Raw genomic sequence first — 23,868 nt, 5'->3', positions numbered from 1 at the left:
TGCCTTGCAGCATTAATTTTGAGAAAAATCTCCAGTGGATTTTTCTGGGAAGAATTTTAAGACTTTTGTTTGTTTTCTTTTTATTTTTGTTACTTATTTAATTTCCTTTTTTGCATCTGTGAAATTATCCTTTCTGTATTACAGCTCTGTCTCAGGGGTACAATCCTCTCATCTCCATAAACATCTTCAAAGTTTTTTGTTTTCAGTGCATGTTATTTTTCTTTTTATATGGCTGCTTCTGTCCCATGCTATATTTCAAGCTTCTTGCAATTTCATTCTCTCAAATCCAGCAAGAGAAAAATGTTGTCATCCCTGTTTCACAGGGGAGAAGCAAGTACCTTAAGGGCCTGCAGATTTCCATTGATACTAAGGAAGCCTGGCAATTAAATTTCAGTCTAGGGCTGCAGGCTACAGCTCTGTCACTATATTTAAGAGAGTTTGTGATGACAGCCCTCCTTTTCAGTCATGATCCATTTCACTTTGACCAATCTAGGATCTCAGCAAGTATCCAGTGCCTACGTCAGTATGTGTGACTGAAGTACAATGTAACTAACTCTTTATTTCTTCCATCTGTCCTGCTACTGCTAGAAAGCTTTTTTGATTGACATTTCTGAGCATGTCCCCTGCTATTTTTGTGTAAATGTAACCTTTCATCTGGCATTTTTTGGATCCGTGACACCATAAGTTATCTCTGCCTGCCATATCTGGTAACATCCTCATGTGCCAGCGCTGCTTCTTTCTGCAGATTGCATGATAAGTCATCTTTATAACCCAAGACACACCTTTTTACTTGCATTTTTTAATGCAGAAATCCAACATTTATATAGTATGTTTACCAGATACATGCATGGTATATATGCCATTCCATTTATATGGTATATATTTATACCATTCAAGTTTTTTGACATCTCTCCTTTCTATAAAGCCAAAAAAAAAAAAAAAAAAAAAAAAGTCTTTTTAGGAATAAACAGAAGATGAACAACAGCTAATTCTTTTTTGCTTCTTTATTACTTTCTTTCTATCACCGTTCCCACTAAAAACAAGAAAGGAATGTCACAAAATCATAGAATGGCTTGGGTTGGAGGGGATCTCATTACAAGCCCCTGGCAACAGTGGGTTGCCAACCTGTAGATCAAGTTTTAGATCAGGCTGCTCAGGGCCCCATCCAATCTGACCTTGGACACCTCCCGGAATAGGGCATCCACAGCCTCTCTGGGCAGCCTGTTGCTCACCACCTTCTCTATGAACAAGTTCCCTGACATCTAATCTAAAGCTCCCTTCCTTTAGTTTAAACCAATTACTGCTATCCACCACTATCTTCCCATGTAGGAAGTTGATTTCCCTCCTGTTTACAATCTCCCTATTTGTCATAACGTCATAATGTAAGTGAATAATATTAATTCTTTCTCAGACTAACTTGTGTATTCCAGCCTCAGGAAGGACATTGGTAGTATCATTTCCTTGGGCCCTTATCCCTTGAAAGATTCTGTCTTCTACCAACATGAAACACAGTGGGGCATCAGTTCCTCTGTAAACTCATGGAGTACAAATATTTAGATTTTTTTTTTTAACTGTTTTCATAGATCATTGAATCATTTCAAATTTTTAATCTTAACTTTGTCTGAAAAGGGACGTAAGTGAAGAATTTAGTAATCTTGATAAGTAATAAAGACTCAGCAACATATTATCTTAGTAGTCTCGTTTTAGAATGATTAATACACTGTATGTATGAAAGGGGAGACAGATTTTCTTTCCACAAACATCTGTTTATGATTTAAGCTCTGCAAAATATCCAAAAAAAGATTGTGGTGAATACTGACTTAGGACTTTTGCCACGTATCAAACAGTCCCCAAGGATGGTTCTTACACTGCTGTTAATTTTGCTCGTTCAATTCCAAATCTATAATATTTACTTTAAAACTGTTTGTATTCACCTACTCTGTTACTAAACAAAAATAAAAAGGGAGAACGTAGGGAGCACTTATGTAGTTGATTTATAATATTACTTGAACATGAAATTATTGTCAAAAGCATATGGTCACTATCAATGAAGTATGTTCTAAATAGATGTTGATATATTTGAGAAGTGAGGTTTGCTCCCTGTGCCTTGTTTTGCGTTGTACGTGCATCTGTTCTTTTCCAGTGAAAGATCTCACTTGTTCCGTGTAAGTCATCTTGTCTTTATACCTGAGTTGCAGACCCCTTTTTCACTTGATCTCTCCCAGTTAAGTTTGCTCTAGTCAAGAATGGCATGCAGAGCTAATGTTGGATTTAAAGGGATCCAGCTGAACATTACATTTTGTGAAGGCCTGCTTCTGTAATAAAATATTTCTTTCTCCTTCTTAGCTATTGTCTTGGCCCAAATAGGAATGAATTATGTGATCTTTCTTTGCTGGGAGAAGTACTTTCCAATTTGTATAGTGCAATAGGGCAAGGAGTTCTTCTCAATGTCAATGTAAACGTGAATTCTATATTGGTTTGTAATACTGCAATTTGAAAAATTGTGATCAATTGTATGCAGGTTTTTCAGATAGTTCTGGCTGAGGTATAGCACGTACCTTTAGCAGAATCAGTTGTTTGCCTCCCAGTGTAAGGTTAATACTCCCCTATAGCAATGCTTACTGGATTGAAGTTCAAATTTGAGCAATGATTGCAAACATCTCAGGAAAAAATATGACAGTCTGGCATCTCCAAAATATTTTGACCTGCTAAGAAGTTCTTTAAAGTACTTCAAAAGTACAAAAATGGACAGTATAAATTTTCTTGGATGAGAGACGAAAGCTGAGAGATGATGAGGTAGTTTTGTAGTATTCCAGTGAAAGCCACAGTGTTACTCTTCCTCTTGGAAAGAAGTTGCCTTTGGTCATGGCATTAATGTGCATGTTTTCAGAATTCTAGAATTTTTGCTGGAAACCTAAGGAAAACTTTGAAAACTGTTCAGCTGCAAAGTTCTACACTTATGAGCCCAACTCTGGGCACGTTGTCCAGTGGCACATTAGTTTTCACTGTGCTTCTGTGGATACAGGATAAGGAACATCTGGAAGTAGACAAATGGACTTTCAGAGATTTTATTTTCAGGATTTCTGTATGTGGTGAATGTTAGACTTTGCGTTCTGCAGAAGCTCATTTCTGCTAGCCATAGAACACTGGCTTTGAGTGCACAAGCTTTGAGTTGTCTTCACTGCTGTGTTTCAAAGGTATAACTATTTTCAGAGCACTCTTTGTCCTCCCAGACTGCTCTTCCAGGAGGCTCATCCCTCAAGACAGTCTATTCTCACTCTGAATTCCTATCCCAGAAATGATATACCATTTATGAATTTCACAAGCCTATTTTTTTTTAATATCTCAAACACCGGGAGAGAAACTGAAAATATTTGGATGCTTCTATGCTTTAAATATTTGGAAATGGGCGGAGACTTCATTATTTAGCTGAATCTCGTCAAGATTTGAAGCCCTAGCTGTCTATACTGAATGCCAAAAAATGTAGACATTTTAAAAGACACGTGTGCATATATATGTATAAATTTGTAAAACAATAATAGTTCCAGAAGTATAAAATTGGCTGTTGTCCTAGTTTTCCAGTTAAAAATAATAGTACTGGAGATATTGAGTGGAATCTCATGGCATTAAAACTGTTTTACCAGATCATTGCTAGATGCTTTTCTTATTTAGTAGTCTTTAAGCATTTCCAAAAGCTCATTATTCCCATCTCTAGGGAAGTGGCTTTGCAGACAGCTACAGTTATTGTACATCTTTCCTGGCCTTCTTTAGGGAAGTGGAGGGAGGAGAGCAGTGTAATGGGTATGTGTTTCCTGACCAAAAATCCATCCCAGTGCCTTCTGAGCATTTGGCTGAGAAGCTGAATGAATTCATAAAAAAACCCAAGAACTGATTACAGTAGCTAATGTCTTAGTACATTCAATCTTGCTCCCTAAATCGTATAAGGGAGAGATGCTGAATTAGGGAAGACTTTCTTCTGCTAATAGAGTCAACTGTGAGAAGTTTACAGGGCTAATCTCAGGTCAACATCTGATCCTGATTTTCAATGAAGTTCAGTTTACTGTTGCCTGATAGAGCTCTGAGAGCAGATTAAAACAAAAACGAACCGGCTGTGTTTCTGGCAAGAGGAAATGTTCCTAAATTCTGGAGAACTTTCCTTCACAGCTCTGAAGGTAGGATATTCAGTAGTGGTGAAACCTATTACTGAGAGCAGGTTATTTGTATGTCTCCCTGTTAGGTGGTTGTGCTTTCATTCACGGAGTGAAATGGCAGCTTTCCCACAGCTTTTGAGAAGTACGTCTTGCAAATTAAACTTTTCATTAATACGTATCATATCTTCTGCTAATTATTAAAAGGTTGTGAGAACAAATACTGAAAATATGTGACACTCTACTGACAAAGAATATGGACAATCTGGCGTTCCAATTTGCTGCTGCATGAGCTTTCCTTTTCACCTTTTGAATGGATAATTTTAATTGTAAGCAAATAGTTTTTCAAAGCACAGTAATTATTGTGCCAATCTTATTCTTTTGTCAACTTCTTTTGTAGCTTCTTGGAAGAAATAGTCACATTACATTCCTAACTGTTTGAACCTGATTCAATATGATACGTGTTTCTGAAATAGTATTGTTTATTGACTTTGAGAAGAGACATTTGTTTTTTGTTTTTTTTTTTTAAAGTACAGGGGAACTTGCCAGTGTTTGCAAACCTCACAATGTAATCACTCTGACTCTTGTTTATATTTTTATTGACTAAATCCTAACAGAAAATAGAAGTGGTGATTGTGATTAAGATCAATCTTTATCTCAGGAAGTTATGGAATTTGCAGACTTAGGGACGACAAAGAAACATAGATGACAGTCTTGTATAAAAACAAAAAACATCAATACGTAGTTTCTCATTAAGGGAGTCCAGATGATCATCTCTGATAGTACCTGTCGGCCTATGCGGGAAGAACACCAGCTGATAGAGCAGTTCTGAGAATAGTTATTATATTACAGATACTATGGATCCATTGCACTGCAACCAGAGAGTGAGGGGTGGATTTTGGGGATGGCCTCAGATGAACGTTAAACAGCCAGTGTTTAAAGTAAGCATTTAGAAATCTGATACTGTGTAAGCTGGAAACATTATTAATTCTGTTATAACTCACATTTCTCTGTGAGACTTCTTCCCATGCAAATATTTTTCCCGAAAAGGTAATATGCATACATGAATTTACTTCTTTGAGACTAGAAAAAAAAATATTGTAGCATTTTTCATCTACTTCTTCCCTGTATTTCTGCAAAAGTACATATTGTAGCATTTTTCATCTACTTCTTCCCTGTATTTCTGCAAAAGTACATATTTTGAGAGCCCAGTGTTACTGTCACAGATGGAATAGGGTGCGCAGGTTCACTTGTTTACAAGATGTTGGTTCACATAGTGCTTTTGTGGGGTGTTCTGAGCTCATTGTCATTCCAGCTTGTAATGGATTGATGGCCTTTAAAAATGTCATGCATATTACACATGTGACAAGGAAATGCATGTATATTCCCCAATGTCTACGTGCTACTGTCATATCCAAGAATTCTGATATATATGTGTCATTAGTTTCTAAGCAGCTTGGAAAAAAAGAGGAAAAAAATGCATCTCATTGATGTGATGTCTGTGTGGTCTAAAAGAACACATCAAATATCAATACTTAATTCATTCTGTAACAGAAACTGGGAGACCACGTGGTACATGTCTGAGGTTCCATGGCAAAGGCCTAAGTGATAGTGTCAAAAGGATAGAATTTGCCCCACCAGTGGGTTATAAACTGATCTGAGGAGTGTGCAACAACTTCCTTTTCTCACCTACTCTCCAATTATAAGAGCTGCAATCTTATGCATTGCTTTTCTGAGGTCCCTGGTATAATCCCCAGTATCTTGGCTATTTGAAGGGACTAATGGGAGAAGCCATCCAAAGCATCTAGCCACCTGTTCAATATGTTAAAATGGAGTTAGAACACTCCTGAGACATTAATTTAGTCTCCAATTAACCTTTTTTCCAGTCATTGTTAATAAATATTTGAATATAAGTTTACCAGTGAGGCAGTTTGGACTGAAAAGTTTGAAAGTGCTCCAAAAGAAATTTTTCAGAAAGCTAAATTCACAATGATAAAACACAATCCTAGCCACTAGCACAGGCTTCAGTAATGTGTCCAGTATAGGGCAGCTTCAAGTGTTGCCAGTTTTTCAATGTTAAATGCAATGCTCATGCTTTCACTTTATCTCTAGGGATTTCAGAACACTCCTGTTTCTGCAATGAAAGCAAGAGAGGCTATTATTTCTTTATGATGACTTCTGGAAAATACATTACAGTTATAAATATTCCATTCTATTGAGCTTTAGTATTCCACTTCCATGGCAAAGTTTATAAACATTCCTCCAACTGCTCCCAAGTATAAACCCAATCAGAGATGATTTTGATGTTAATATGTGAAGACTTGACTTTATTGAAATATTAATGGTGGTCGCAACTTCTGTACTGTTAAAGAGCCACGAAAAGTGTTTTTGTTAGTCTTTGAGGGTTTACTTTCTGTGAATTTTGGTGTATCACAACGTGTATAAACCACAGTATTAAAAGTGTAGAAAAAAAAATAAAAGTAGTAAAAAAAAAAAAAAAAAAAAAAAAAAAAAAAAAAAAAGTGAGTTTCTGTTGAAACCTGGCTAATAATTTCAAAAGCATTTATTTTTGAAGCACTTTGAAAAAGTCTTCTCCCAGGTCTTTTTGGTGTTTGTTTCCTTTTCCTTACCTTTGAAGATGAAGAACTGAATCTCAGCAGTAAAATCTTCTATTTAATTGAGAGGCTTACTGCAAATCTTAAATTTTCCATGGTTAGTGCTCTATCAATTTTTTTTCCTGTGAACTCTGCAGTTATTTGCTGATCCACAGCAACTGGAGAGTCATCCAACACAGATGAAAGCAGAGATCAACCAAGATGCTGCAACTTGGTTTTGTAACGGTGGTGGGATTTCTCAGAATAATATGGATGCCAATGGAGCAGCAGAACTCTTCATATTAGAGTGAAAAGTGCTTAGGTTTTATACCAACCATAACAAGTAGAAGAGGATTTTCCTTAGAGGCAACTACATAGAGCGCATGGAAGTCCTCTGAACTTCTATTAATTTCTGTCATTTTCCACACAATACTGACCTCCTTCAGCTTTCTTGTGAAAGCTGCTTCAAATTAAACATAATTTTTTTAACTTATGTTGCTGTTTCACTTGCAAAGTTGTTGGAAAAGCAATTTATTAATACAAAATGGTAACCTTCTGGCATGACCCAAAAGTATGAGGTTTATTTATTTTTTAGAGAATCTCTTACATTAAGGCATAGTATGGAATCTGTAATCTAGATTCTCATTCTTATATGCAACTCCCTAAGAAGGGTAAGGTCTGCTTTCTTAGGAAAGGCAGGCCACCATGCCCAGGAACACACACATACAAGTGCTTATATATTTTCTGGTTTGGCGTGTTTTCTGTATGATGTGCACTGGTAGAGCTACCTATTTCTAGCACTGTTTAATTTCTGCTGAGTCAGCAATTGCTCTGCTGGCTTTGTCATTGAAAACTACATTGCACTAGCCAGTGCAATTTAATTAGCTAGAAAATTAAATTGCTCTACTGCTAATTAAAGGGGGGAAAAAAAAACCAGAAATATTCAGATTCTCTATGGAAAGTAAGTGTTCTCTCCACGTACATCTTCACTAGGATGTATGAGATGACTCTGATGTCTCTCTGGACATGATTCTTTTCTGTGCTTGTCTTTTATTAGGAAAGATTTTAAAACACTTCAGTCTTTTATAATCTCCATCTTGGATTACAGTAATTTCTGGCCTTTCTGATACACACCTGGTTTCCTTCCAGGCAATCCAAATATTACTGCCAAACTTGTCTTCCTCTCCTGCACTTTATTCATACTTCCTCTTCTTTCAAATCTCTTCATTGGCTGCATGTTGCATTACTACATCAAAATATTTTTGTTACTTCATGGTTCTGCAGATTTTCTATTTTCTACCTCCACCTAATCTTCACTCTGGTTACACAGCTCTGCTACTCACCACATCATGTTTTTTTAATCTTCTGTGTTGAAGTCCTTCCCCTCTTTACTTCTGCAAGTTTTTTTCCACTTTTTTTCATTTTTCAGATAGCTAGTTGAAACTTACCTTTTCTAAGTCTTTTCAATCATTCCCTAGAGTACTGAGTATGTATACACAATTGAATTTTTGGAAATGAACGTCAGATTTATTGTATGTTATTTAAGCATTTTTCTGGCCGCGTGTACTGCAAGTTTAAAAAGGCAGAAAAAGTTTTTGTAAGCTTCTCTGACCTTCTACATTAAGTGGGATATTTGGTTTCAGTCAATTGTTTTTGATCTTAAATTTTTAAAGTATAAACTTCAGAAATGATCGAAGTATTACAGCTTTGGTTGTACTATACCTAATTCAAAGGAAAGATTACCCCATCTGTAGAAGATATTCCCTCTATCTGTACAGTCCTTATATACAGTGACTCCTTTGGTTGTGATATTTGCTGAACTTTTCTAAATATCATTGCTGATAGCTTTCTTTAAAATGTATCTTTCCACAGATAATTTCTTTGCTTTTGGTCCTTGCTTTATAAGTTTACATTTGCCCGGATTTTATTAATTACATTTCTGTCTTTACCCAGAAATGGTAAGAGAGGAACCTATTTCATAATTTATAACAAACCCAATTTTTTGTCATGTTTAAACTTTAGTAATAATATATTTTCTCCCCAAGTTGTTGCAGTCAGTAAAATATTTAATAACATTTTGTCCAAGCAGGAATTCATGTACGTTGCTCCAGAAGGATAAATGGTTCTTACTTTCTTCTTCTTCCATCCCATCTCCTTTCCCTTAGTTATTTCCATACCAGTCTTCCTATGACATTTAAATCATATGTAACAGAGAGCAGAGATTTAGTCCTGCAGTTTTATTATCCAAGTGACCTTAAAATGTAAATAAAAGTGGAATGGGAAAAAAAGGTTAAATGCTTTAGATATATAGTGGGAAGATACCTTAAAGCGTGTGTAGATGGTGTTCTTGGAAAAGAGTCAGAAACTGGAAGTTTACTGCTCTTTGGGTATTCAACTGGCACAAAATTTAGACTACACACAAGTTATGGAGCTCTGATCTGTTGGTTTCCAGAGTAATTCCATCTCTTAGGACAGTGAGATTGGCTTCAGGCAATTGTAGATGTCAAGGTAATTTCTTCATATGTAAAAAATCTCAGCCCAGGAGGATGATAGCAGAAACTTCACAATATTTATGAAGAATTTATTCACATAGAATAAATTCATATTTTTAATGGGCATGAAACACAAAAATGTTCTTGATGCCCATTATCAGAAGTGCGATGCTTCTCTTTCTCCTTGAGTCAGAGTGATACTGTGGAAAGTTGCCTGCAGTAGTTCACCTTTCTTCTCTATGATCAGAAAACTTCTAAATGTTGGTGCTCTCAAGGACATAAAACTTGCTCATTTGCTTAGGAAGCCTTGAATCCCATGTTTCCTGACTATAGTCTTTGAGGCTAAATCTGGCCTGCATGCTGCAGAAGGCAGTAGACTAGGGATTTAGCCAATTTCTTGAGACTAGGACATTCAGAGCCTGCTCTGAACTTGATTACTTGAGGCTGATTGCTCTTCTTCCTAAGCCTCAGAGGAGAGTTTAATAAGGAGGCATCCTATAGACTGACTGCAGAAGGAAAGTGTGTCCCAAGAGACTAGGCATATTTCTGTCCAAAACACATAATCCATATAACCAGACGTAGCATTTAAAGACACTGCTTTTTTTTTTCCTCTACCTCTGATGGTACCCTAGATTGAAAGAACATATGTTCTACAGCATCCAAGGCTGTGGTGCACACCCTAAACATAAGATGCAATTCTATTCTGTAATACTGTAGAGGGGATGGGGCACTTCTTTTCAACACTTGTCCATCTTCTCCTACTGAAATGCCACTTTGATCTCAGCTCATGCATTTACACATCTAGTACAATTATTTCACATGACAGAGCACCTTTTTGTGAGTCTGCAGTATTCTTTTTGACTGAAGGGATTCTAAATTAAGTCTGAGCTTTTCTATCTCCCTGTTTTTTAAATAGATGCAAGCTAAAACAATTTTCAGGTTAAATTATCAATGCTATAATATATTGGCCAGTAATGGCTGGTGGGACATATAACAAAGTTCAATGGTTGCTGATGCAACAATTCCAACTACTCTTTTTCCTATATGCTTGAAATAAATTTATGTTACATGCTTCACTGTCTATCAAAAAAATATGCTTGAGGAGAATTAGGATTGACTTAAGGAATATACCATGCCATCCAGTTAGCGATGTGGAATATTTTTCACATAGATAAATAATGATCAGTATAGCTATGAGCTATTTTGAAAGGAATGTTTCTCACTTGTCCAAGGTAGACTGCAAGTTTTCATGTTTTTTAACTACAGAAACTTGAAATTAAAATTAGTAATTGTAAAACCTACCAAAACATTCTGGTGCAGCTTACTTTTCCCAATCTTTAGGGACTTACAGAAGAGACTCAAAGAACCAGTTTCTTTACCATCAAATACAATGACAGTGTGTAGTTGCAAATGGGTTCTTAAATATCTTTCTTGAAGTTCCAAGGTTTTGTCTGATTCTGGCAGCTCTCTATTGAAGTTGATCTTGTAACACATGTAATGAAATTGAGTAATTTCTATGCGGTAGAATAATAGCTCTGTTGTGAAATTTCCAGTGTGTTGTTTTATACATAGTTGAAATTACAGAGGGTAGGCATCATAGCATGCTGAATTCATTGCAGAACAACTGTAGAACAACCATAAAAATGTAAGTCTGTTCATAAGGTCTAACCCTGTGGCATGTCAGATACTTCCTACTTGAGGTATCTTTAGGATTCAGAAGTGCTCAGCACCTCAGTTAATATAGCACATAGAGAGACAGTGGGGTTGTAATTCAGAAAGGAGAAAATCTGAAGAATGCTTTAGCAATGCAATCTTTCTGGCACGTGTGTACGAAGAAGAAAATCATTTTTCCCCTTCAATTAGCAGTGTGAAATGAAATTGAGGCATAATGGAGTTACTGACTTTCTGTATAATAAAGCATTTTCTTCATAATTAGTATGAATCACCTAGATTTAAATCTAAAGAGGGTAGTATAAGTGGAAGTGTTTATGGTTCTGAAAAAATTTGAATCATTGATCATTTTCACTAAATCTCAATATTTACATATAAATCATTTGTCAGACTGCAAATATTTCTATTGCCTAATTGGAGAAGAGATCCTTGCATTGTGTCAAATAACTGAAGTCCTACATTTTACAGAGTTAGTTAGATGTTGTCATCCATATTCTGGGACCACCCACACCTGTGCCCATTTTTGGGCTCTTCAGTACAGGGGAGATGTAGATAAACTGGAGAGAGTTCAGCAAAAGGCCACCAAGGTAATGAGTGGACCAGAGCACCTCTCCATGAGAAAGATTTAGAGAGATGGGATTGCTCAGCCTGGAGAAGAGGAGCCTCAGAGAGGATCTTAGTGATGTCTATAAATACCTGAAGGGATGGTGTGAGAAGATAAAGCTGGGCTCATTTCAGTGGTGCCCCATGACAGGGCAAGAAAAAATAGACACCAACATTCTGCTTGAAAGCAAGAGAATTTTGAGTTTAAGAGAAGTTTTTTCACTCCAATGGAGCACTGGCACAGGTTGCTCATAGAGTCATGCAGTCTCCTCAGTGTGTTCCTTGGCATCCTGCTCTGTGGGTCTTCTTGAGCAGGGGGTGAGCCATATGGAACCAGATGTCCCTTCTCACCTCAGTTTTTCTGTGGTATGCTTATGTGACATCTGTAGTTCCATAAGTCAAACAGCATGCTGTGTAAATAATGCTTAGATAATAAGCATAAATAAATTCTCCATTCTCTATTTCTCTGATTTAACTTCCAATATGATTCTTTTTCTCTCAAGTGATTTGTATTGCAGGTAAACAAGATACTTTAATGCTTTAAAAACACCATCAGGGATTTGGGGAGGGTGTGATCTGTATCAAATGATCGAACAGTACACAAATTGTGGAATGCATTTAATCTTTTGGAAATAATTTTAGAATTCCTACTACCAGCCTTTTTGACATTTCTGAAAGGCCATTACTTTTTGCTTTTTAACTGTCAAGGTGAAAGCTGTCAGTGGTAAAAGCGAGATTTCCATCTGCTCATTATAGCTTAAGAAGCAGCTGAAAAGAACAGATGTGCTGCCCCAGGCTTTGTACTAATTTTCCTATCCAATTTCATCTCCTATATTAGAGAACACATCTATAGACTCATACAGATCTATTTGAATATAGAAGTAAGTGCAAGCATCTTGATTTAACCTCCTATAGGTGCTTAGCTATCTTTAGGATCTGGAAAAGACGTAATACCTTTTCCAAAAACTCATTGCATTTGCTTTAAATCACTCAAGTCTAATTCAGTAAGGCAGCAAGGCATGTACTTAAGTTAAAGTAAAGGAACAGTCTTGTTGATCTAAGCTGGAATTCTCATATGTTTAAGTACCTTAATAAATTAGCCTTTATTGAAGAAGTATTTTTAAGTATAGTTAGACCCAGATGAGTAAATATAGTGGGAAAAATATGAAACATACTGATGTAAAATTATCAGCCATGGATCCCTTTTTATATTTATTGCTTACAATGCAAACCCTCAGCCTTTTATAGAAAATGGAGGAAATTTGTATCTGGGCAGTGAATATACGAAAGTTCATTCTCAAGAAAAGATAAGGCTTTTATAAATGGAATTAATTTTATGTGTTATGTTGCAAAACTCCTTAAAATTCACTCAGGCTGCCCAAATTTAGTTTGTTCAAATGAGATATTTTCTTTCTCAACAGCAGCTTTCATTTTAAAACAAATTTGAGAAGCTGCTCAGAGAAACCTCTCATGTCCAGATTTAGGAATCTGGGCTTCTTTGAAAACGATTCCACTATTCACTGTAATTGTTAATATATACAGTATAGCATCTTTCATCATATGGATGGCATCCCTGTGACATCCCCATGTTACTGCTGACCAGTGCTCAAGTGCTACTGTATGTACTTATTTTTTTATAATTTTGGCAAAAATTTAGAACACAGAAATCCTTTGTTTGAAGTGTGTTGGCTGCGCTGGTGAGAGCACAGCTCCCAGCACAACTGAGTCTCTGTGATGATTTTCTTGGCAAATTAAAATATCGTGACAGTCCGAAACAGTCAGTAGTAATCATAGATTTTTAACAAATGCTTAAAAATTGCATCCATAATGTATACAGGAAACAACCATTTGAAATCAGATGTAAATATTTTAAGCTGGATAGGATGCCTTATCAAATACTATGCGATGTATTTTATATGCTTTTTTTATATAACCTTTGTGATTGAATGTAAAGCCACTTAATTAAGATTGCTCATTACATTTTGAAAGCTTGAAGAGCTTACTAAAGATTGCTCTAAGTTTTGAGAGGTCAAGGTGTGATTTGAGCCTTTAGCTGCAGATAAGGACTCATAAGGGATAGAGCTGCTCACTAATTCCAGATGAGATGGATTTTTCTCTTATTTCTTTGTTTTACTGATTTAGTCTGCCCAGACACTTGACTGCTCCATCTGCTGAGTATCCTTCCTTCCCTTTGTGGAGGTGATGCTGCCAAGTCTCTAAAAAAGAACTGCAGCAACTGAAATGAAAAAAAATAACCTCAGATAATCTGTCTCAAATCTACACTCATCTCTTTTAAATGAATATGAAACTGAACATAGTTTGACGTTGTTCGTTTGTCAAAGGCACAGAGCAGCGAGAACAGTAACACTGTGAAAAGAACTAGAATATCTAGGAGAAGCAGAATCACATTTCCCAGAGCTTTACTTTTTACTTAGATGGGATCAGGATCATAGAATCATATCACAGAATCATAGAATGGCCTGGGTTGAAAAGGACCACAATGGCCATCTAGTTTCATACCCCCTGCTATGTGCAGGGTCACCAACCACCAGACCAGGCTGCCCAGAGCCACATCCAGCCTGGCCTTGAATGCCTCCAGGGATGGGGCATCCACAACCTCCTTGGGCAACCTGTTCCGGGGTGTCACCACCCTCTGGGTGAAAACCTTCCTCCTAATATCTAACCTAAATCTCCCCTGTCTCAGTTTAAAACCTCTTTCCCTTGTCCTATCACTATCCACAATCGTAAACAGTCATCCTTTCTCCTGTTTATATGCTTCCTTCAATTATTGAAAGGCCACAATGAGGTCTCCCCTTCTCTTCTCTAAAGGATTAGGTGACAAGCGAACCATTCATGAGGAAATGTCACTCTAATTTGCTGTACTGTTAACTTTGACTACATATGGAACTGATTTATTTATTTATTGAGGAAGAAAGTTGTCAACGTTTATAATACAGTAGTGTTGTGGGGTGGTTTTTTTAGTTGTTTTTTTTTTTCTTTCCCTGATTTAACTTCAGCATTAGCAAAGCCTTCATACTTCTGCATTTGTGGAAATTTTTGTGTGATAAGTTTTCTCATGGCAATGAGACATGCTGATATTTGTGTATGTCAAGAACTGAATGTAAGAGTTTGGCTCGTGTCTGACTTGATGACATTTCAGAAGTATAAATTATTTGTTTAACAAGCATAAGACTACCTGTGTCATCCAGGCACCTTCTGGCTGAGGGAAGTTAAATAGTTTTCACAGTGAGAGAAGGAAGGTTGGTGGAATCCGCAAATAGGAAATTAATTTGATCACACACAGTGCAAGATTGTATGGAAGAGGGAGGTATTTTCATGCTACAAAGTCTGCAAACTAGTTGGTTTTACCTACTTGGTCTTACACCTTACACCTCACAAGCATCACACCACTCACAAACATCGGTCTTGTGTGTCCTGGTGGTCTGCCCAGGATTGCTCATGCACAGCACTGAAGGCAGAAGGGCCTTGACTGTGAAGCCCACAGTGCATTTCCTGGGTTCCTTGTGTCTGAAGATGATACTCTTCTTTTAATACAGGTCTTCCACACCTTTAGGATCCAAAATCTATACTAGCTTGATTCTTTTTGCCAAATACCTTGGTTAGTTTGGTTTCCAAACATATTACGCTAATCTGCTGTCTGTCTGTGTATTCTCATGTTGAAATTTTTCAGACTGTGTTCTGAACTTCCTGCAGCATCACTGTGTATGGAATGTGCTGTGATAGCATGCTGCTGTTGCTGCTGTTTTCCTGTGGTCAGGGTTTTCCTTTAAGTTGAGCTCAGGTCTGCTGCTCTTCATGTAATCAGGACTTTTTTTCTTTCCAATTTTTCTGCAGTCAGTACTGTCTTTGTTATCAGTGCAAGCTGTTCTCTTTATATTTCCATTGCTTTTTATTCAGGTGTTTTTATATATATTTCCAGTCATAGCTCATTCATACCAGTCCACATCTTTTACAAGACTCTATGAGCATGCACTGGAAAAGTCAAGGCTGTGATGGAGCCCAGTTCCTAAGAACATTGTGTGAAGATCTGTAGAACAAATATCTGAATGCAAAAAAAACCCAAACAAAACTAAAACAACAACAAAAAACCCACTCAGAATTACAACAATGCTAACTTAGATGAGTTATTTATCAGTCTTTACATTTTACAGCCTTGAAAAATCTGATAGCTAATTCAGTGAGATACTGAAGTAGAGGAAAACTACCTCAGATTCTCTAGTGACCATCAGTGTTAGTCTTTTAATTGAGCAATAAATGCACAAAAATTAAACAGCGTGTCCTTAAAAATGTTTTCAATTTAATACTTCAAATAAGTCTTCAATTTAAAGAGCAATTAGTAGTCTCTACAAAGTGTGGTGCAATCAAGATTATGAAAAATTAAGTTAAAATATAGACCATCTTTTACTTGTAGTAATTGTTTATTCTCCTGTATTGCAAAAGCTTTCAGATTATTTCTTTCTTTACACAAGAAGCCCCCTATGTAAGAGGTGTCTGAGCATGCTGAAAATCTGTTTTTATTTGTCTCCTTATAAGCATCAGAGATACTCTCCACATAACAGACTTCCCTGTGGAAAGCTGAGATGCTGACAGTTCTTTAGAAAAAGTTCTGTAGACAATCTCTTCCTGTGAAGAATGCTATGTCTCCAAATTGCTGTTCCAATTCAGGACCAAGAGCGAAAATTATCTGTTATTTAAAGATATCTCTCCTGGGAAAGTATTTTCATTGCAGCACTGTCAGGAACTGAGTACACCTTGAAGGGTTTTTCGTCCTGTGCAGCTGCAGCACATCAGGATTTTATGAGAGTGTTTCTTGTCTCCATCACTTTTTTCCATGGAACAGACAGGTAGCAATTAATACGGAAATCTCCACCCCCTCTGCCAAATTTAGTTGAAGTGAACCAGAAGGTTGAAATTGTATTAGAAGAAGGGATACTAGTATGGATGCATGATGAAACAGAGTTAAAAGCTTGGGAGAGGGAAGATATCCAGGTCAGAGGAGCTACTGGGAGGGACAGTGGGAAGATATCCCTTACTGAAAGCTGTGGCACAACAATGAGATCATAGCAGTGATTGTTGTGCTTTAAGTCTGCTTTGAGCAGTGAGATGCATGGAAACAAGCAAACTTGGAGCACTTGGAGTAGGAAGGAGTAAGATTGTTTCCACATTGTCTTGATGCACTATAAATGGGCCTGGCTGGCAGTGGGACTGACTGACGCACAAGGAAAAGGAGAGAATGCCAATATTGCTACCATTTTGGTTCAACCCCTTCTTGGGAATGGGTGTCAGCAGCCAATTCTGATGGCTTTTAAGTCTCTTTCAGTTCCAGACCCCATGAACAACAACAACAAAAAAATACTCATACAGGATTCTGGAAACTCTAAAAGCCTGAAAAACAGCTACTTACCCCTTTAGGAAGGATTCCAAAACAATGGCTGGCAATAAGAAGAAATGATCTAAATATATTTCCAGAAAAAAAAATTTGCTGCAGAAATAAGTGTGGATTTTACTGATCGTATGGTTTGAATTCAAAATCATGCCCAAACTTTTAATGCTCCCTTTAGATTCTTGAGGGCTTTCCCTATCTGGGGTTGCCAAAATGTTAGTATTATGAATTTGGTATGGTTAAGGAGCTGTGGGCATTATTCTCCAGACCATTACATAAATACGTAATCCAGAAAATTATTTTGAGAGATTAACATTGTTGTCATAGACAGTTGAATATAAATTTATTTATACATAGAGCAAAATAAACTAAGGCTGTTACCCAAAATATGTTGTAAATAAGCAAGTGTTAGAGTGTTTTCTGACAACAACACATTGTTCTAGTGGACTGTCTCTTTTTAATCCATTGTCCAGTATTTGCCCCCAGCACTCAGTGACAAATCTGAAGTTACATACTTACCATCACTCTTGTCAGCATTTTCTGTCCGTAACAGAAAAAGGAAAGATGCCTTTCAATTTGTGTCCACTTGGATTGTGATTCAGACTGCCTACGTGACTTCAAGAGACTAAGTTCCAAGTACACAAAATGATGTGGGTGATAAAACAGGATTTATGAGGGAGAGCAGTTTTCTGAATTATCATTTTTTAGGGATGATTTATAATTTTTTTAATCAGCTACAACAATGACAGAGCCCAAACAGATGAAAGAGAGGAATTTGCAGCTACGAGATACTTGCCTGCTGGAAACCAGCAGCCCTAGCCAGATTACTGAAGCCAAGATAGTGCTACAAGAGAAATACTTTCCAGAAATAAGAAGAATAAGAAAATAGTTTAGAATTTTGTAGGACATAGCACTGAGGATCAGTGTATATCTGATATTAATTTATTTTCTGTGTGTTTCTAGTTTAGGCCTAAATCCATATTTTTGAAGTTATGACAGTTGATGCTCAGTGATTAAGTTCTTTCTTTGGTAATTTGTATCACCTTTCAATTTGAACACGCATGTTAGTTACGTGCTTCCCCATTTTCCCAGTTATCCCCTATGTATACCTGGGTGAGGCATAGTGATGCATAAATGTTGTTTCTATTTCAGACAGGTGATGAAGTGTGATATGTTAGATGTGACTCACACTTACAGCACTGCAGGATCATCATATAGGATGTTTGCTTGCTTCCATGACTCCATTTTTACTGACACATTCAAATTAGAAAGATTCCAGGTTATATTTTGAATGGTATGTCTTAAAGTTTCAAATATGAAGATGAAATTCTCTAAAGCGTGTGATGATTGACTTCAGCTACTTAGATAAACAATATAAAGATTAATAACTTCATTTCATGCTATAGCATTATGTAGTCCACAGCTTTTAAAATATAAAGAAATATCTCTTAAAGCTTTTTCTATCTTGACAAGCACTTGTTTGAAGAACTTTGCCTCCTTAGCTTCTTGTTCCTCCTGGAGCTGGCCTTAAACACTTCTAGGGACAGGGCATCTGAAAACTCATGATGAAGTGATAAGAGGCACAAAAAAGAGACACATTCTGTTTTCATGGGTGTTGATTCAAACAGTTTCCCTTTATAGTGGAGAAGTCTCTAACGGAAACCATTCAAAAGCCAGTTAACTATTGCAAGGGGGTTTTCTGAATTGCCAGAGATTTTCTCTTCTGTGTTGCTTCATTTGCATTTATCACCTGTCAGTGGTTTTAAATAGCAGGTGTAACTGGGAACAGGAGTGTTCCAAGCAGGGAAATGCTACCTTTTTCTCAACTGTCATGGATGCCAGTGATTGAACTTAGCTGGACTTCTTTGATGCACTAATGCTAAACCTTCACAATCCTCATGAAGTACTACTAGTCATGAGCACCATCAAGGCCTCAGGCTTTTACTTCGTTTCATATATATCACTTGCACAGAATAAAAATGAGACATATAATTTCCTTCTCCTGTAATGCCAAAATCTGAGAGGCCCAGGATTAGACTGTCGTTTGGTGGGCCTTTGTTCCTCTTATTTTAATTAATCAGGCAAAGTATCTTGCTCAGAGAATTAGTATGGGTAGTGTGCTCAGTACAGAATGAATGTTTTCTATTGAGAGTCTAATTTAATGTATATCACAGAGGGTTTTGATATGTGTCTAGAAAGGCAGCAAATAAGAAAATAGAGAAAAATCAAATTCAGATGAGAAAACTGAATGTTTTACTTGGTAAAGAATGTCATAATATCATCAGAAAAGAACTTCGACAAAGTTCTGGGGCTTGAGAGTGTTAATCTCATTAGTTTCAAATTATTACCCAACTGTTAGCTTCTGGATCCTTATAGAATCATAGCAATTCATGTCAGATACTGAACAGAGTTAGAGATATAAGTCAATTTTTGAAAAGTAGCTGTATTTTCTTCTCTTATTTGAACTCAGCTGTGGTTTACTATACTCAATTACTGACTAGCCAAGTTGTATTTTAATGGTTGTCTGTCATGCTGCTGAAGAAGCCCAGGTTTTTCCATAAAAGCTGAAGATACATTTGTTTTAAGCAGGGATTACCATTCTTGTCAGTGGAATGTTAGTAGTTTTGTTTAATTGTAATGTGGGTGTAAACATGTGATTTCCATGGAAATTAATTTAGTTACAGGAGTTTTTTTTTCCATTTTCTATACTGATGTCTATGCTAAACACAGCTGACAAACATATGTAGTTTAAAGAAAACTCAATTACCACAAGAGCAGAGTATAGTGAACTGCTCAGTATATGCATGTATTGCTTTTCTGGATGAAGCAGGAACTGCTTGAGATCTTGTCTGTTTACTCTTTAATGGCAATAATTTCGTAACAAAACCTTACTTCAGTACTCTTTAAAAATTTTAAACAGAAAGTCTCTTACTCTGTGTGAACAGACATCAGATTTACTGAAGTCTAAAATACTTTTTAAAGAACTTCCAATATTAGTCCAGGGTAGGATAAAGTTTATGTGATATTTCCAAACCTCTACAGGCAGTTTTACTACTGACCCTACATTTTAAACTTCTGAAGTTGTATTCTTTTTTCCCCCTTGTGTAAGTATTCCAGTTATGTTTTTTGTTTAGTGGTTTTTTTTTGGTTTTTTTTTTTTTTTCTGTTGCTAATGTGCTCTGCTACAAATGCATACTGCAATTTCAAAATATGGTGTATTCATATAATGTACACAGATGTTTTCAACATACTCTAGAAAATGTCAGTTTTAATTATTTCATTAGCTAGGGGGACAACAAAGTGTTGAAATGGGTGGTAGCTTTGCTTCTGAGTGCATTATTTAAGAAAGGTTTCAAATTCGTATCAGACAATCCTTTCTGACAACCCAGTCAAACAGTAGATGTAACATTTAGATAACATTTTTTCTGCATATACACAAAGTTTTCTTATATTTTAGCCAAGTGTAACTCTATTCAAACTCTCAACTATTGGTTTCCTTCCTTAACGTGTTGTCATACATTTACCATTTGTCTAGATTAACTATATTGCTACTAAAGCTTACTTTATAACAGGAATGGGCTAGTGTGGCACTGTGAGTGACGTTGAGCTGCTGATCTGTAAAATAACATTAAAATAAAATCCACATTCTGAATGTGTTATTTCCTCACTGCCCTTCCTATGGGGACAATCTTTTTACTCATTAGCTGATTGCTCTATGAAGACTGCTGCTGAGATGTCTGCAGCCCTTTTCCCTGATCTTTTATTTTTAACCTGGAACTGAGTAAAGAACATTAGCACTCTAATTATGCCTTGTAGATAATTTATATTAGCATGTAGATACAGAATGCTACAGAAATGCATTAGCAGATGTTATCATATTATATCATCATATTGTAGTTGTATTCAAAATCTGATTGCAAATAGTAGCAGCCTTTTAATACACAATTACATATTTTCATAATTTAATGCACTTTCTATTTTGTCTTTCCAGTTACGGCATGAACTGTCTCATTCAATTTGAGGATTTTGCTAATGTTAATGCATTCCGCCTGCTGCATAAGTACCGTAACAAGTATTGCACTTTCAATGATGACATTCAAGGTAACAAACTCTTTTTCTTCTCTTCTGATGCTTACATGTCAGAGAAATAATTTTCCCTATGCTACTTGAGGATGTTAGTATGAGGTCACATTTAGCCTTGGGTTTCCTCAGCATGGCTTTCTGGTGAGCTGTCTTTGACCTTAACCTTTCCTCTCTCATTTATTTCCCTTCTCATGCTTTATTTAGATGTTCACTCTTCAGGGTTTTTTTTCAGTAGTTCAATGTGTGCTTAGCTTTCTCGTATAAATGATTTACTCCAGATCTTTGGGCAAATGTCAGGTTTCAAGCCTGGACTGCACTTCTCTCAGGTTTTTTTTTATTATTATTATTTTGGCTTTCCAGTTACAGCTACCATTTCCCTGAGCAACAGAGCTTTCTTGATAAATGTCAACATTTATTTCAGTTCTTACACTGACAACTCAGCTAAGTATCCTTCTGATTTGTGTTGCAGTCTCAGGGCCACATTCAATTTTAGAGGGAAATTATCCCCCTGACTCTGCTTTCCAGTCTGAGTCATTTGTAGCAACTGATGAAAGGAAAAGATCAAGGATGAGAATAAAGATTTCCAATGAGAAAAGTCGGCAGCAGAAGTCAGAGCCTGTGTGACTGTGCTCTGCTGTGATTTCTGGGTTTTGCCAGTAAGCAAGTTCTCAGTCTGGTAGGCCTTGCAATGTTTTCCTCCCAGGAAAGGAGACAAGTTCCTTTGTGAGTTATCTAACTTCTTGACAGGAAAACAGCACTGGAAAATGACTTCTCCAGGGCCTTAAGTTCACGATTTCCTTGCCAAGAAACTGAAGATGGAAGTACTGGGGAGAGGCACCTAGGGAAGGAAGGACCTGTGCACCCAGCTGCCTCTTGCCCCTTCATGAATTCAGGTGTGAGATACAAGTGAGATAAAAAGTGGGAGTTGAGCTGTTTTAATTTCCAGCACCTCTCAGGGACACAAAGCCAAGCAGTAGGTGCTTCAGTTTTTAAAATCCTTTTTGTGTTGCTCATGGGACCTAGACCCTATTTCAGGGACTCATGAGTTCCTTAGTCGTGCAACCACACAGTGTCTTTAAATTTATTTAGTTTCTGCAATTTAATTTGTCTTTGAAGGTCTTTCAGTATTTCCCTTGGCGATATTTTGGACTTCAGGGTAACCTCCAGCCATAATGCTTATATATCTTCCAGAAGGTGAAGGAAGATGCCATTAACCTGCCTTAGCTCTCTGTCATTTGTCCTCATATCTCCACAAAAAAAACCTTCAGTACCTTTTTTGTAGATTGCCATCTTCCCCTGTAATGTGGAAGTGGAATAACAGCCCAAATACAGATCCAAGGATCTCTTTTTCCTTTTCCCTCTTCCTTTTCCAAGTGCGTAACACCTTAGGATCTCTCACCTGACCACATTACTGAGGTAGATGGTGCTAATCTCTCAGCAATCCTCAGAGGTTTTCCATTTCTAACAGTATTTTTCAAAAACTGGAACAGGTTGCCCAGTGAGGCTGTGCATACCCCATCCCTGGAAGCATTAATGGCCAGGCTGGATGGGGCTTTGAGCAACCCGGTCAAGAGGGAAGTGTCCCTGCCTATAGCAGGAGAATGGAAACTTAGATGATCTTAAAAGGTTCCTTTCAATCCAAAGCATTCTGTAACTCTCCAACACTGACTTGTTTTTATTAGTAATCTTATATATGGGAGAAATGCTAGTATTTTCATGTCAAGCTTTACAAAATTTTTAAATGCCTCGTTTAAATTAGGTTCAAAAATCTGATTGTTTCCAGTATATTTAGGAAAGAGAGATCATAAGGATAGTGTGGATTTTTCTTTAAGACACAGGTGTTTTTTTCTCTCCCAAAGTTCTGCCTCGCACCAATGCTACAAAATGAATCAGGGTTTCTGAACACAAAGCAAGCAGATTGTTAGGGAGGAAGATGGTCTTCACTTGGTTAGCCCCCCTGAAAGGAGACAGTGTTGGGATTCACAGTTCAGGAGCCTGAAAAATCCCCTCAGAGAAACTATCCTGTTCTGTTTCCTGCCACAAGGTTGTTGAAGAAACCTGCTAATGCTGATTAAAGAAGATGTAGATCTGGAATAACAGTGTCTGAAATCTTGAGTCCTTTGCTAAGCAGGTGGCATGCTGTGTATACAGTCAGGAGCAGCCTTGGTGCCTGCAGTTATGCCCCTGCTGCTGTGGCAGCCTGGGTGCTGGGTGCCTCTGCAATGGTGGAGCCCCTCATAAAGCCCAGCTGTGGGCAAGGTAGGATGCCATAGCACTCCCTTCCCACTCCCAGTTTGGTTTTGCTGTTCCTGTTGAAAGACTTTTGGGTACTCAAGCACAATCAGTGGCTCAAGGCAAGTTTCCATGACTTAGGAGCATTCGTTTTATGTGGGTCTCTTAATGTTTGTCACACAGTGATTGCTTTTAGTCACTGCTGATGTGGATGAATTTCTCTAGGTTGCCAATTATTTCAGCCAATTGTGATTTTTCCCCACCTTTGTAGTTCAGAATTGCCTCAATGAGAAATGACAAACTTCTAGAGCTACTCCAATCTATCTAAGATGTTTCTATGTGCATATAATTCTGTAAGTTTTTATTTAGCATTCTAGCACTAATTTATTGTGCCATTATGGGCACAGAACCTGTACTTTATACCAACAAAAATAATTTCAATACAGCATAATTTCTCCATGTAAATAACTTCAGCATTCATCATGATTTTAGATGTCATTTGTTTTTAACAGCTGTGTGCTGTTTAATTGAATCAAAACTTTATTAAAAACAACAAACCTAAAGTAAAAATGTAGAGCATATAGAGTTTAACATTATTACTTCATTTTCTGTGTTCTGATTTAAATTATATGATAAATTTT

The 23,868-nt window shown here is 36.9% G+C and overlaps 1 protein-coding gene across 4 annotated transcripts in view; it reads left to right on the top strand.

Annotated features, from left to right (window-relative positions):
* ME1 (malic enzyme 1) overlaps window positions 1-23,868 on the top strand; it is a 156,500-nt gene that overhangs the window by 101,669 nt on the left and 30,963 nt on the right. For all 4 annotated transcript variants that reach the window (XM_042881691.1, XM_042881674.1, XM_042881666.1 and 1 more), the window contains one exon: window positions 20,904-21,013. In XM_042881691.1, coding sequence (XP_042737625.1) covers window positions 20,904-21,013 — 110 coding nt within the window. The remainder of the gene's footprint in view (window positions 1-20,903; window positions 21,014-23,868) is intronic.

Source organism: Lagopus leucura, unplaced genomic scaffold (genome assembly GCF_019238085.1).
Source record: "Lagopus leucura isolate 7727_CA_CO unplaced genomic scaffold, USGS_WTPT01 Super-Scaffold_73, whole genome shotgun sequence".
Taxonomy (NCBI): domain Eukaryota; kingdom Metazoa; phylum Chordata; class Aves; order Galliformes; family Phasianidae; genus Lagopus; species Lagopus leucura.
The sequence above is the reverse complement of the archived record's forward strand: the minus strand, read 5'-3'. Positions and strand labels throughout refer to the sequence as shown.